The sequence below is a fragment of the Ornithodoros turicata genome, chromosome 4, assembly GCF_037126465.1.
Source record: "Ornithodoros turicata isolate Travis chromosome 4, ASM3712646v1, whole genome shotgun sequence".
Taxonomy (NCBI): domain Eukaryota; kingdom Metazoa; phylum Arthropoda; class Arachnida; order Ixodida; family Argasidae; genus Ornithodoros; species Ornithodoros turicata.
This window is the reverse complement of record NC_088204.1, coordinates 61,999,405-62,013,570: the sequence shown is the minus strand read 5'-3', so window position 1 is coordinate 62,013,570 and position 14,166 is coordinate 61,999,405. Positions and strand designations below refer to the sequence as shown.

The window sequence follows — 14,166 nt, the reverse complement described above, 5'->3', positions numbered from 1 at the left end:
AAGACGAGCAAACCACATTATTCCACGTACTCACACAAGTGACATTCCCCAGAATACTCCAGCGGATGATGCGAAATACGTCATTGATTTTAGCGGCTGCGTAAGTAGAATTGCTGTACGTCATAAGTATGTATCTCAGGATTCGCACAGGGCCTTGAAAACCTTGAAAACCCTTGAATCCGAAAGTGATACTCTCAAGGCCTTGTGAACCCTTGAATTTTGACTGACCCTTGAAAGCCCTTGAATTCTGTGAAAAAATATTATTCGTTGGCTTCCTTTCACGAGAACCTCTGTGAGATTCCAAAACATCAATTGTATATACCGGAAATTTTGCGTTCTACACAACTTGTAGAACCTGACAAGGCTTAAACATCGTCTTCGCCTTTGCACGAAACTTTTTGCGCGTCTCGTTTGGCCACACTGGGCGACAGAGCTTGCGCGTCCCGCGCGCGCTTTCATTTTCAACTTTGAGGCGTCAGCTCCGAGACGCTTTGGTGCGTGTGAGTTGTTTAGTTGAAAAACGCACCAGGATGCCCGGGAAGTGTACCTTTCAAGCGTCGTGGCTACGCAGTGAGAAATATCAACAGTGGATCGCTCCAGACAAGACGCATCCAAACCGTGCAAGATGCAAGTTGTGTGAAAAGACGATTGATTTGCGCACCATGGGGGAGTCGGCACTACGAAGTCATGCGAAAAGCGCGAAGGACTGTGCAAGTCTTCACGACAGTGTTCAGAACTCAGTGCTGCACTATGTTCCGCGTCAGGATAGTCAGCCGTCGACCAGCTCAAGCGCATCATCAGCCCGTGCGAGGGACATCAATACTGCCTGTAAGAGACATAAGATGGTGACAGATGCTGAAATTTTGTGGGTTTTGAAGGTGATCACGGCGCACTACTCCTGTAATTCATCTTCGCAAATCGGTGACCTGTTCCAGCGCATGTTCCGAGACAGCGAAGTAGCAAAAGTATTCGCGTGTGGTGAAAAAAAATGTGCGTATGTGGCCTGCCACGGCCTGAGGCCATACTTTCTGCCTGATCTGCAGAAGGACGTTCAACAATGCGAATGCTACGTTGTTCTGTTTGATGAATCACTCAATAAGGGACTGCAACAAAAGAGATGGATGTGCATGTGAGGTACATGAATGATACCCACAAGGTTGTCACGCGTTACTTTACGTCGGTGTTCTTGGGTCATTCTACGGCTGAGGATATAAAGCAGAAGTTACTTGATGCACTAAAGCCGCTGCCACTTCAGAAAATAATACAGATCTCTATGGATGGGCCTAATGTAAACTAGAAGTTTTTTGAGAGCTTCAGGCACCATATGATGACAAACTACCAAGTGCAGTGCTTGAGCTTGGGCACCTGTGGCTACACATTGTTCACAATGCCTACAAGGCTGGACTGGCAGATTCCAAATGGGATGTGGATACGTTTTTGTCGAGCCTGGCTTCCCTGTTCCACGATGCCCCTGCACGACGCGAGGATTTCACAGCCATAACCAACAAGAGCACGTTCCCACTTAGGTACGTGCCGATTCGATGGCTCGAGAACATTCCTGTTATAGAACGATCACTTTTGATCTGGGGTGATGTCGTGGAGTACATCGAAGCCACAAAGAAGCGGAAAGCTACTGCGCCCAAGTGCCGCAGTTATCAGAACCTGATGGAATTTTCACGCGACCCTTTGCTGCCTGCGAAGTTGAACTTCGCTCTTAGCATGGCCATGAATTTCCAGCCCTTCCTGACTGAGTACCAGACGGACAGACCGATGACGTTTTATTTAGCCAGAGACCTCGAAGCGATCCTGTGGAAGCTATTGGCAAGGTTCGTCAAGTGCTCTGCGCTGTCAGATTCAGCCTAAGTCACAGCTCTGTTGGGCATTGATCTAGATGATCCTAATAACCACGTGTCATCAGAAAAACTCGACATTGCACATGGTGCTGAAAAAAGTGTCAAGGCAAGCAAGGCGAGCAGCAAAGATACATTTCAGTTCAGGATGCAGTGCGAGCAGTTTCTTGTGAAAGCCACACAGAAACTGGTGGAGAAAAGTCCCCTGCAGTTTGTTGTTTTCAGGGCTTTGCCCTCTCTTGATCCTCGACAAATATGCAGCAAGCCGGACAAGAATGTTTCAAGACTAAAATCTGTACTGGATTGTCTCATTGCTACCAACCGAATGAGTGAGCACAAGCGAGAGGTTGTGCTCGGCCAGTACACCGAGTTCATCCAAGGTCAAATGCACAAGATATGCACATTTGAGAGAGCCAGTGACAACCTGGATGTCTGGTATGAAGACGTCATCGGGCATGACCTGGCATTTGCTGACCTGTGGAATGTGATTCGGCAGCTACTTGTACTGAGCCACGGACAGGCAACTGTTGAGCGAGGGTTCAGTGTCAACAGGCAAATCGCTGTAGAAAACGTAAAGGACCTCTCTTGCGTTTCACAGAGGGTCATCTGCGACGCTGTTAGGTGCCATGGCGGAATTTTGTATATTCCAATTACGAGAGGCCTGAGAGCTGCGGTCACAGGTGCTAGGCAGCGATACGCTGAGCATCTAGACAGCATCAAAGCAGAGCAGGAGGAAAAGGCAGAAAATGACAGGAAGCGAGCCAACAAGACAGTACTTGATGAGATGAAAGCAAAACGGCGAAAGCTCGAAATTGCAGTTGAGTCGTTGATGGAAGCTGCGGATGGCTATGCGGAGAAGGCAGAAGCAGCCGACGATGTAACCCTCATCATAAAATCGAACAGCCTTCGAAAGACTGCCAAAAACAAGAAAGAAGAGCTCGCTCGAACAGATGAAGAAATACGGTGTATTGAGAGACTTTGCTGTAAGCATACTGAATTTCACCAGGGAAAACAGTACGTGGCCCAGTGTTCTTTCAGATTGTACGTATTACGGCTATACAGGGTGTCCCAGAAAACGTGTCATTGAATTATAATAAAAAAACTACACCACCTAGAGTCATGCGGTCAACGGCATTTGTTCTTACTGGGTTTTTGCCACCTCCTCGTGTGAATGTCGTGTAACGTAAATTTAATTATGTAAATTTTTGCGAGCTTAAGACGGAAATTTGCCTAGTAAAGGTCACTTTTTTACCCCACCAATGGGAAGAGCGTGTCTAATTTAGTCAAATTAATGATAATTGACAGGGATATTCAGAAGCTATCCCATCGGAGAAAATAGCCGAATATCATGCTCTACGGAGGTCGCACAGAATAGCGCACGATGAATTTTTCAGCGCAATCTTTGTCAGTCCGACGAAGGGTGCGTTCCAAAACCTACTCGAGTCAACTCGGGAGTAGCTCTCTACCCGAAGCGCCGTTCCAAAACCGGGTCGAGTAACTCGATGACGTCACTACCTGCGTTCCAAAACAAGGTGGAGTAACCAGAGAGTTAACTCGATTCAACTCTCCTCGGAGGCCGGTCAGGGAAGGTTCGCTCGAGTAATGACGTCATGCTTTTGTCGTCTGCTCTTTCCCGCGAAAGCGCGGTATCGAAACCAGTTGAGCGTTTGGTTGTAGAAAAGCCTCTACTTCCACGACGGGTTATCAATACACAACTGGACACCGAAATGGTAACACTCTTCCGATGCGGATTGTGCGACATGGCTTCTGAGGACCAGGCGAACGCCCAAAGACATATGAGCCGGATACATTTCCCAGGACAAAGTGTGCAAAGGGCAAAGTGGACAAAGTGTGCTTGTGCGCCTTTCTATTTTGTCTTCATGTACGTCGCTTTTCCATTATCTATTCAGCATATGTTCACTAACAGCTGCCCTGCAATGTTTATGTCTTTCACTGCCTTGTAGCCACGTGGTCCTTGTAAAGGCGCAGCTCTATGTGAAACGCTCAAAACTATATTAGGAGCAAGGGCTGCTACTGGCCAGCATTATTATTATTATTACTTTTGTGTGTGTGTGTCCGAAATGGGATTTTAAATGGAATATTACTTTTCTTCCTTCGCCTTCACAGTTGTCAGGTGGTTCGTCGGTACGGTCGTGTGAATAGGTTTCTGATAAAATATGTACCATAGGCGCAGGCTAGCTGTTGGATAAATGCCTGAGTGGAACTTGGATAAATTCTGAGCTGTGGAAGGAAGGGACAACACGACATTACTCTCTGTCACGAATTTCCCGTCTTTTCGCCCAATCCCAGACTTCTTTCAAGGTGAATGAAACAGGAAGTTTTGGCGCGCTTCGCGATACGTGTACTATCAGAACCGCTTCATCGCGCTCTGATTACCTGTTTTGTTTCAGCCGTTCAGCTCACATTCGACTCCGACGCCGCGGACATTTCCGTGACCCTAATCACGCCCGCACCACTTCCTCAGTTCCAGGATTCCAACCAGCAGCTTCCACCTTTTGTATTGTTCATCTTCTGTCGTCATGATGTTAATATTTTTCTTTTATTATCTCTACCAAATGCAACGGGATGTATCCACTTCATGCATTTGGGGTAGCTTATGGTACGTGAGGTCTTCCATCCCACAAAAGATTAACAAATAAATGACGACAATGTCAGCTGCTTTTCCATTTCATTCTCCGATAGAGGGGCTTAAGAATTATTCTGCAGTATCTGGAAAAAATACTACCGGACAAGCAATCTCTGTAAAATAAATCTGTCGCGCGCGAGATGACAGCGGTGATGACATGTCTTCCATCTTAACTCGGTCGGAGTCCCGCATGCGTTCCCAAAGCTACTCGACCGGGCGCGTACTCTGTGGTCACATGGTACAACTCGGTCATGTGACCTACTCGACTCGAGGATTTGTTTTGGAACGCACCCGAAAGGCGTTTGGAAACCCAGCCCTCCCCGACATCGCAGAAAGAGATAAAACTGGCACGGCTTATCACGTCCGACTTTCGCTGGGATAATGTTTCCCTCTCCCAATTTTAGGAACTGGAACTTTTTCTACTATCACTCTGTGGGCTGGCTTCGGAACCTCCTTTCATCGCACTGCGAGCGATTGCGCACAAAAAGTCATCGCGCGCTATGGTCCGGTGCTCCGGAAAGCATGATATTCGGCTATTTTTTCCGATGGGATAGCTCGTGAGTATCACTGTGAATTATCATGAATTTGAGTGAATTCGGCACGCTCTTCATATTGGTGGGGTAAAAAAGTGACCTTTACTTGGCAAATTTCCGAGTTCAGTTCGCAAATATTTACATAATTAAACTTGGAATACATGATATTCACATTAGGAGGTGGCAAAAACCTAATAAGAACAAATGCTGTTGACCGCATGATTCTAGGTGGCGTAGTTTTTTTATTATAATTCAATGACAAGTTTTCTGGGGCACCCTGTATAAACAAATTTCTAACTAACGAAGAAATTTCTTTTGGAATTCTCCTGGTATACTTACATCGATCCCATACATATAGCTGACGTCTAAATAGGGGCAAAGGGCGTTGAAATCTTGCCGTGTGCAGATCCGGCAGGTCCTTGAAAACCCTTGAAAAATTTTGAAATTTCTGTGTACGAACCCTGGTATCTTCTCGTGCACTACTAACTGCGGGAAATATCCTGGGGCGCAGCCAGAAGATATTCCCTAGCAGACGACAAGAAGAGACGCATTTCATTGCGGCATTTCAGGTGACATTCCGGCACGGTGCGAATGCTCAATGTAACACTCAGGTTTTGCCCCGTGAGCAGTTTTTTCTTTATTAATAGTAATAATAATAATTTATTTATTTCCACATAGTATAACATGTGGCGGGAACTGTGAAAAAAAGTCACCTTGGTGACTTGACGAGCTTTGCTATTGCTTTTTTTTGTCGCTAGAATGTTCCGTGGGGACGACAAAGACGCGAACTATATCGCAATTTGTGATTGCATGGTTGTGCAAATGGATACAGTCCTATACGACATCCTGGGTATAGTTGCGAAAAAATCCCGATCCCGTCCCGGGATCCACGTTTTGAAATCCCGGGATTGTAAAAACGACTCGGGATTCCGAACCCTAGTGACCCGCCTGGAGTTGCCATGCGGCCCGCATGATCCCCCAGCAACTAACGGAAAAATATTTGGACCAAGCTTCATGAACGGTCGTGGCGTTGTCATTGGGCTTCTGTACTCGTGCAGTTTATCTTGCGTTAATTGGTGGTAGAAAACTGTTGCCACTAACCTGTATATGCCGATGACTCTCCAACTCAGATACATTCGGGCCCGGTTGGCACATGACATGACAATAGCAAAGGCGATAAAAGTAACGCAGACAAAGCCAGGGAACGTCGAGCGTCGAAGAGGTTAAAAGTTCGACGTTCAATGAACTCTGTTGCCTTCGTCTTCTTCGCTAATGGATCGCGAAACCTGTCCCTACGTCAGGTTTTTACTTGATTGATATTACTAGCATAGATAGAGAAGTTACCTGTCAAAAAGAACTCGTTACGAGTTAAGTTACCCTGTGAAAAATGTAACTAAGTTAATAACGAAGTTCTTCAGCCTGAACTGTAACTTGCAGTTACGGAGTTACTTAAAAAAAGAACGAGTTACTTCCAAGTTACTTCGAACACAAAATAGCACTACACAGGTGCAGCGCGCATGAGCAGTTGAGGTAAATCTTGAGTTGCCTGCGGAGGAGTGCAACGCGCTTAGATCGTTTCCATTTATGTCCAACAATTCGAACGCTTTGCATCTTAGTCCCTGTGGGCGCACAATGCTTCAGCTTCATTTCAATGGCAGCGGTTCTTAATTCCTTAATGGAATACTGTCATTGATTGAATACCACGTTTTATAGCATAAAATGCCATGAAAGAACCGGAGAAAAGGCAAGAAAATATGTGGACGTAAGTGAAAAGCGAATTAAAAGTAACTTCGAACTTAGCTTAAGTTACTTTGGCAAAGTTACATGAAAAACAAACGCGTTCCTCTGAAAGTTAACACTGCGCAAAAGTATATAAAACCTGAGACACGGAACAGAAAAAGACAATACGACACGTTCTCGGAACGTGTCGTGTTGTCTTTTCCTTTTTGTTTTGTTTGCTCTTTGTTCTTGTCCTTTTGTTGTCGACTTCTTTTAGCCGAGTAACATCTCGATCTATACTAGTAATATCAACCAAGTAAAAACCTGACGCAGCGACAGGTTTCGAGAGCCATTAGCGAAGAAGACGAAGGCAAAACAGTTCATTGAACGTCGAACTTTTAACGTTTTCGACGTTCCCTGGCTTTCTTTGCGTTACTTTTGTCGTTAAAAATTATACTTCTCTTTTTAAATTATGTGTTAGCGCCGCAAAGCATCTGGGGATGTGAGCGGCATAAAGACGTGGACAGATGGAGAGAGGTCAGCAGGAAGGAGAGGAGGACAGGGGGGTTAGTATGCGTCCTGGGTCGACTTCAAGTGGAATACGAACCCGCGTCACCTCCCAGCCTCGGCGTGGAAAGCGGCCACTATGCCACGGGAGCTGGTATATATTCTCAATGCTCTCCATGACTTGTTCCAACACTTTACTGCACCTATCTCTGTTGATTAAAATCCTTGCATGGTGTCGAATTAGGATAATAACAATATCGAATGTACAACGGTGTTCGCCTATTCCTTGCATGTATGGGTTGGAGAGTACCTTTTTTTTATGAGGAAATGCAACGCCTCGCGTTGATTGTCGGTGCGCGTGGGGGCTCACAAGTGGCCGTCGCATGGTCGGTATGTGGTATGTGGAACACCGTGGTCTCCAAAAATATATTGCCTCCCTCCTACTATGGTGGACATGTAGAGAGGGAAGCGCACAGAAAAACACTGGGAGAGAGGGTGTTATAGACGTTATGTGCCTTCTCTAGGGGGAACTAACTACCAGACTTGTGCGTAACGCGTTAATAGTAATTGCGTTACTTCTAATCAATTACATTTTTTTTATTAATTTTTCGAGTAATCAGTTACTTTTCTGAGTAATCGATTACTCAGTAATTGATTACTTTTCCGGCACAGATTTACTTATTTTTCACATGTTCCGTCCCAGGTCGAGCCCCTCGCGCTGTGAGCCTTTTTTGGGCCGTTCCATTATAGCAAGCGGAGGTCATTGTAATGAAGTTCAGGAATTTCAGGGTCTCTCTCCCTAATCTCTCCCTACGCCTGTGTCGTGGTACAGGTCCCGACAAAAGTTTCCGGAACACGCGGGCGGTGTATTTTCTCCTCGGTACGACACCCTAGCGGCAAGCGGAAGCTGGCGAAATCAGGCCAGTTCACTGCCTCAGAGGGGTGGACGACTGCGCTCTTAGCGACACACAGCGGTAGTTTCGATATGATTACTGTTGTATGTGCCCGCGAAGTGAGTTGTATTTAACTGTTGCGCTCGTCAACAACTTGTGACTCAACGTCAGTTGTTTATCAACCAATCAATTATCAATGTCAGCGTCCATTGTTCATCAGCTCGTCACGCGTCGTCCATAATAAAGCAACTGTTTGCAAGATAGCTTTCTTTCTCTTGTCTACATATCACGGCTTTCCAATAAGTGCAATACACCGTAAAGTGTTGCCACCATGATTCATCCTTGCTATCACGATGACAGCGGCGAGCTCCCTGTCTCAACAACCGTCGAATCACGTGTTGTTGGCGAGCACAACAGTAAAATCCAACTCACCTCTCGGGCACATACAGCAGTAATCATACCGAAACGACCGCAGTGTGTCGCTAAGAGCGCAGTCGTCCACCCCTCTGAGGCAATGAGCTGGCCTGATTTCGCCAGCTTCCGCTTGCCGCTAGCATGGCCGCTAGGGTGTCGTACCGAGGAGGAAATACACCGCTGGCGCGTTCCGTAAACTTTTGTCGGGACCTGTACCTGAAGCTTTGGAAGTTAAGCTTTGGTTTAATTTAGTTTATCTTTGGAAGTGAGTCATGGGGAAGTTCCACTCAATGTTCTTCCACAATCGGGTCAACGTCTTCCCGTACGGTAAATACAAGAGACATACAGAGCTACTTGTCCTAGGCGTCTTTCTTTCTTTCTTTCTTTTTTGTTTTGTTTCAGTTGTACAGCTGCTACTGGACCTTTTCTATTTTCTTTTCTTTTCTGGGGCACACAAAGATGGGTATAACTTGCGTGAGTGCAGAGTAACGACCTGAGTAACGCATTACTTTTCTACTCGTTACTCAATTATATTTGGAGTCCAGTAATTCGTAACGGTAACCAATTCCTTTTTTCGTACAAGTAACGGTAACGCTAATCAAATACTTTTTTCGAGTAACGGGCACAAGTCTGCGTAACTACTGGCATCCACCTGGAGCTTCAACTGCAAAGCCCAGGAATAGTGTCAGACAGTGCGATCTGATGTGAGATTCGACCCCACGACCTACTACAATTTTGCGTAATTTTGGAACTACCACGGATGAGTTCAGGCCGATCCGGTCTACATGACTGGAGGTATATTTCCACCAAACGACCCACCAAACCGTGACACCTTCCATGAAACTACGAGAATCCCATCAGTTCACCCCACGTACGACAGGCGAAGGCGAAATGATTGCGGGATGGTCGTCCACACTTGTCATCCACGGTGGAATGCTATTTGTCTTCCATGGGAGCAAAGCGCGTCTCAGGAATTGGATTGACAATGCGTTTGGGTATTTTATAAAATAATTAGGTAATTATTGGAGGTATGGTGTCGATGAATAAATATATATAAGAGGCGCGGAGACAGACTGTCCTTTACCGTACGAAACATATTTTGAACAGGCGTATAATTCGGTATAGTTGCTCTGGTACCTGAGGACCGCGGTATTTTTACCACTTAACATGAACACGGGAACCTGACGCACAATATTTTCTTCGTGAAGCGCGCATTTCCTGCAAAAATTAGGTTCTAAAAGTGGTGCACCGGCACTGAACTCTCCCACCTCGCTCTGCCGTGTAGTGACGTCACATCATAGACCACCTTTTTTGGCTTCTGGGAACCGTGTACTACAGCGTTGGAGGTAGGCGACCAGCCATATGACACGCCCTGTCTCGGGCCTGGAATGAGTGGCGCCAAGTACAACCGCAAAGAGAAATAACGAAGGGAAAAAAAAGTCAGCGCCCGGCTCACTATTAGGCGGATCAGATGACGTCATAGGCTGGCAGCCGAGGGCCTTGCATTTTTTACTTTTTTTTATCAGAGAGAGTGAAAGCTCCCCTACGCACCAAGACTTTGCGCTATTCTATTTGCGAACGTGCATGTATCCCACTGCTTGTAATCCTAATTTCTGCTCCTCCTGAATTTTTGTTTCATTCCCATTCTAATCCCAAGCTTATTTAATGCGAGTAAAATTATAGACTATGTGTTGTGTCCAAAAAACTTCGTATCACAAAAAAACGCCCCATTTCAAGATCCGCTGCTGGCATTACCTTGGCCATGATACAACATAAGGCGCTTCCCTTTGGTGCCGATAAAATAATCACGCGGTTCTTATCGGTACAAGTGCGTGGCGTTCAACTACTACAGTTCGACAGACTTCACTCAGTGATACAGAAAGGTGCACGCAGTGTGTGCCAGATTTCGTTTTCTCGCCGTCGGAAACCCATCGAAGGCTTCGTTTGTAAGATGTCTTCCAAAAGCTACCTCCTGGGACACTTTGAAGCCCTTGACTGGCGTCCCTTGCAGTTTGTGGATCTCCCGTCGACGATATCGTGTGACTTGTGCGCCGTCATTCCTGAGAAGATCTTCAGGCTCGAATGTTACCATTCCCTTTGTGAGGGATGTTACCAGAGCGTTCTTCGAAGCAACCGAGGGTGTCCGCTCGACAAGCAAGAGTTTCTCCAAAGCGAAGTGATTATTTTACCAATCAGGACGACGCGTCTGCAGAAACTAGAGGGTCACTGTTGCAACTTCAACCATGGATGTAATTTCGTTGGATCGCTGGAACAAATGAAATCTCACTTCTTGAAGGACTGTGAGTTTCACGCGTTAGCTTGTAAGAAGTGTTGTGCCACGGTGCTTCGTAAAGACGTCGTGAACCATTACATGGAAGGACAGTGCGGGGAAGAAAATAGACCGAGGGAAAATGTTGATATTGACAGCAGTGTCGTTGAGATTGGCAAAGAGATCACCGCCTCACTAGTAAATCTGACCGAAAAGCTATGCGCTATTGAACACCAGCTAAACAGACATACTGTGGGGATCGACACTACGAAAGAGTTTGTCGTGAATTATGCGCAGGTACTCCGCACGATTCAAGAGGAACATAGGCTCTCCACAGAAGGTGCATCAAACTTGGTCACTATCCTGCACAGTGTTACAGAAGCGTTGTCTTCGGTTGAAGGGCAAAATAACAACCAAGTTGTAAGTTCCGCCGAAATCAGGAACACCGTCACTTTCAACCGGGAGAGGCTAACTACTCTTGTGGAAATGCAAAAAGAAGTGGCTCAGAACGTAGTGAAATCGATTGAAGGGTGGGAACAATGCTCCGAAAAACTTGAAGCGATGTCGAAACGCACACAAAATCATTCGTCGTCGTCCGACGACGAAGTGAGTAGCACGAGAAATATGCCCAGAGTTCCACAGGCTCCCATAGGATACGGAGGCAGCGTTGCTTTTTTCCATCTTCAAGACGTCGACAAGCTTGAGAAGGAGGCAAAGGAGGTACCGTTCGTCTACACTTGTTCTGACGTTTTCGTCTTGCGTGGCTATTCTGTAAAGTTAGGTGTTGAGTTCAAACAATCTGATAGTGTCATACACATAGGTGTCTTCCTGCATATTTGTCGTGGCCCCAAAGACTCCCTTTTGAAATGGCCCTTCTTCTTGCCTTATACTCTTATCTTGGTTCATCCAACTGATCAGAAACAGAATATCGACAAGTATATCGATGTCCCAAAGTGGTTTCAGGAAAACTCCGAGTGTTTCAATAGGCCAGTCGCAAGTCGCAATCGCGGCTTCGGCTGGCCTCAGTTTTGCAAACTGGAAGATGCACGAAATGGTAGCTTCGTTCACGAGAACGCAATCACTGTTGCCGTTACCCTTATGGAAGGATGTTGATAATCCGTAGGTTTAACTATATATCGTTGGTCACATATATCAGGCCGTGCGAAGAACGGCGCCCTAGCCTGTGGCACGAAGAGGATATTATCATCCTACATGTCGCAGGTACATCAGCCATGATCAGCTAGGTCTACGTCAACTCATTATCTTTTTATTTCTATCCTGCACGATCAATTACTCTTTCGTCCAGTGCAGTTTGTACTTGCCAGTAATAAAAATCTGGTTGTTATGCACATGCAAGAGCTACGAAAAGGGAATTTACAAAGGGAATGATAGCAAGTCAGTGTGGCTCACACAAATCGAAGAACTATAACAATGGGCCTTGCAAAAACGTCCTTTTTGGAGGTACCTAAGCTACGTACAGCCCTCGCTTGAATGCGGACCGCTGCCTGTAGAGGCGTTTCTTTTTTGTGTGTTGGTCGTTTTTGTTAGGGGGAGGGGGGATCTGCAGGGCACGGATGTTTGGGCATATGCCTATAACCGCCTAAAAATGAGTATATACGCGACATTTTCCAGGTTAAGTAACAAGGTGGTTTCGGCGTGGTGGTAAGAGTCAACTGGTTACGATTGCCAAGGTACAGGGACAGAAAGGACTAGACACGGACAGGCACTTCTGCTTCCAATAAAATATAAAGTACAAAAACACACTTTATTCATGTTTTGACACACGCCCTCTGAGAGCGCTTTGAATCTTATCAAGCTCTCTGTCAGTGATACAAACTGATATTCCGTGCTGATATAATTTCCTGAACCCTTAATGTGGCTTCCACAAGCTCTCTTTTTATCACATCTAATGACACATCCGGGATTTCACATGCCTCAAAGAGGGATTTACAACCACCTATAGAAACACGACAAGCATATCGATGTCTCAAAGTGGTTTCCGGAATGCTCCAGGCGTTTTAATAGGCCAGTCACAAGTTACAATATCGGCTACGGCTTCCCTAAGTTTTGCAAACTGGAAGATGCACGGAATGGTGGCTTCGTTCACGAGAACGCAATCACTGTTGCCGTTACCCTTGCTGAAGGACGTTGATAATCCGTAGGTTTAACTACGGGCAGTCGCATATACCAGCCCGTGCGAAGAACGGCGTCCTAGCCTGTGGCACGAAGAGGATATCATCCTACACGTCGCAGGTTCATCAGCCATGATCAGCTATGTCTACGCCAACTCATTATCTTTTTTATTTCTGTCCAGCACGATCGATTGGTGTTTCGTCCAGTGCAGTTTGTACTTGCCAGTAATAAAAACCGGGTCGTTTACACATGCAAGATCTACGAAAAGGGAATTTACCAAGAAAACGATAGCAAGTCAGTGTGACTCATAAGTGAGCCACATTAATTTTGGTTAGTATGACACAAAACTAAGAACTATAACACTGGGCCTTGCAAAGACGTCCTTATTGGAGGCACCTAAGCTACGTACAGCCCTCGCTTGAATGCGGATCGCTGCCTGTAGAGGAGTTTCCTTTTGTGTGTGTGTTGTTCCTTTTTGTTGGGGGGTGGGGGCTGTAGGGCCCGGGTCTTTGGTCGCCATATGCCGATAACTGCCAAAAAATGCGTATATACGCGACATTTTCCAGTTTGCAAGAAGGTGGTTTCGGCGTGTTGGTAGGAATCAACTGGTTACGATTGCGAAGGAACAGGGACAGAAAGGGCTAGACACGGGCAGCCACTTCTACTTCCAACAAAATATAAAGTACAAAAACACACTTATTCGTATTTTGACACACGCCCCCTTAGAGCACTTCGAATCATATCAAGATCTCTGTCAGTGATACAAACTGATATTCCGTGCTGATATAATTTCCTGAATCCTTAATCACTGTGGCTTCCACAAGCTCTCTTTTTACCACATCAGATGACACATGCAGGATTTCACATGCCTACAAGAGAGATTTACAACCAATTGTTTTAACTTTTTTAGTTAACGTTGCCAGCTTGCCTGCCTTTTTCTCAATCTCATTGCGTAGCAATTGCCTTTATTCAAAGCTTCCACGCCCTTTGCGCGTCGAAGCTGTATATTTCGACACATAGACTGAGTACGAGGCTGTATGGGGGTACTATGTTCCACATTTTTCCTTCTTTTCCTTTTTTTTTCTTTCCTTGGCGACACGCTTTACGCTGCTCATGCTGCAACACCTCTTGGCCTTCGATGACCATGGTAGAAGACGTCGCGCAAGTGTGCCATATTAGGTCCATGCGCAATTATACATTT

At 45.9% G+C, this 14,166-nt stretch overlaps 1 protein-coding gene across 1 annotated transcript; it reads left to right on the top strand.

Moving 5' to 3' along the window:
• Nucleotides 1–10,514: 10,514 nt before the first annotated feature.
• On the top strand, nucleotides 10,515–11,945 carry LOC135392499 (TNF receptor-associated factor 2-like). The gene has a single exon (XM_064623206.1). The coding sequence runs from the start codon at nucleotides 10,515–10,517 to the stop codon at nucleotides 11,943–11,945; it is 1,431 nt and encodes a 476-aa protein (XP_064479276.1).
• The last annotated feature ends 2,221 nt before the right edge of the window (nucleotides 11,946–14,166 follow it).

Coding starts and splice junctions, on each gene's coding strand:
- LOC135392499 (XM_064623206.1), top strand. CDS start 10,515: ATGTCTTCCAAAAGCTACCTCCTGGGACACTTTGAAGCCCTTGACTGG.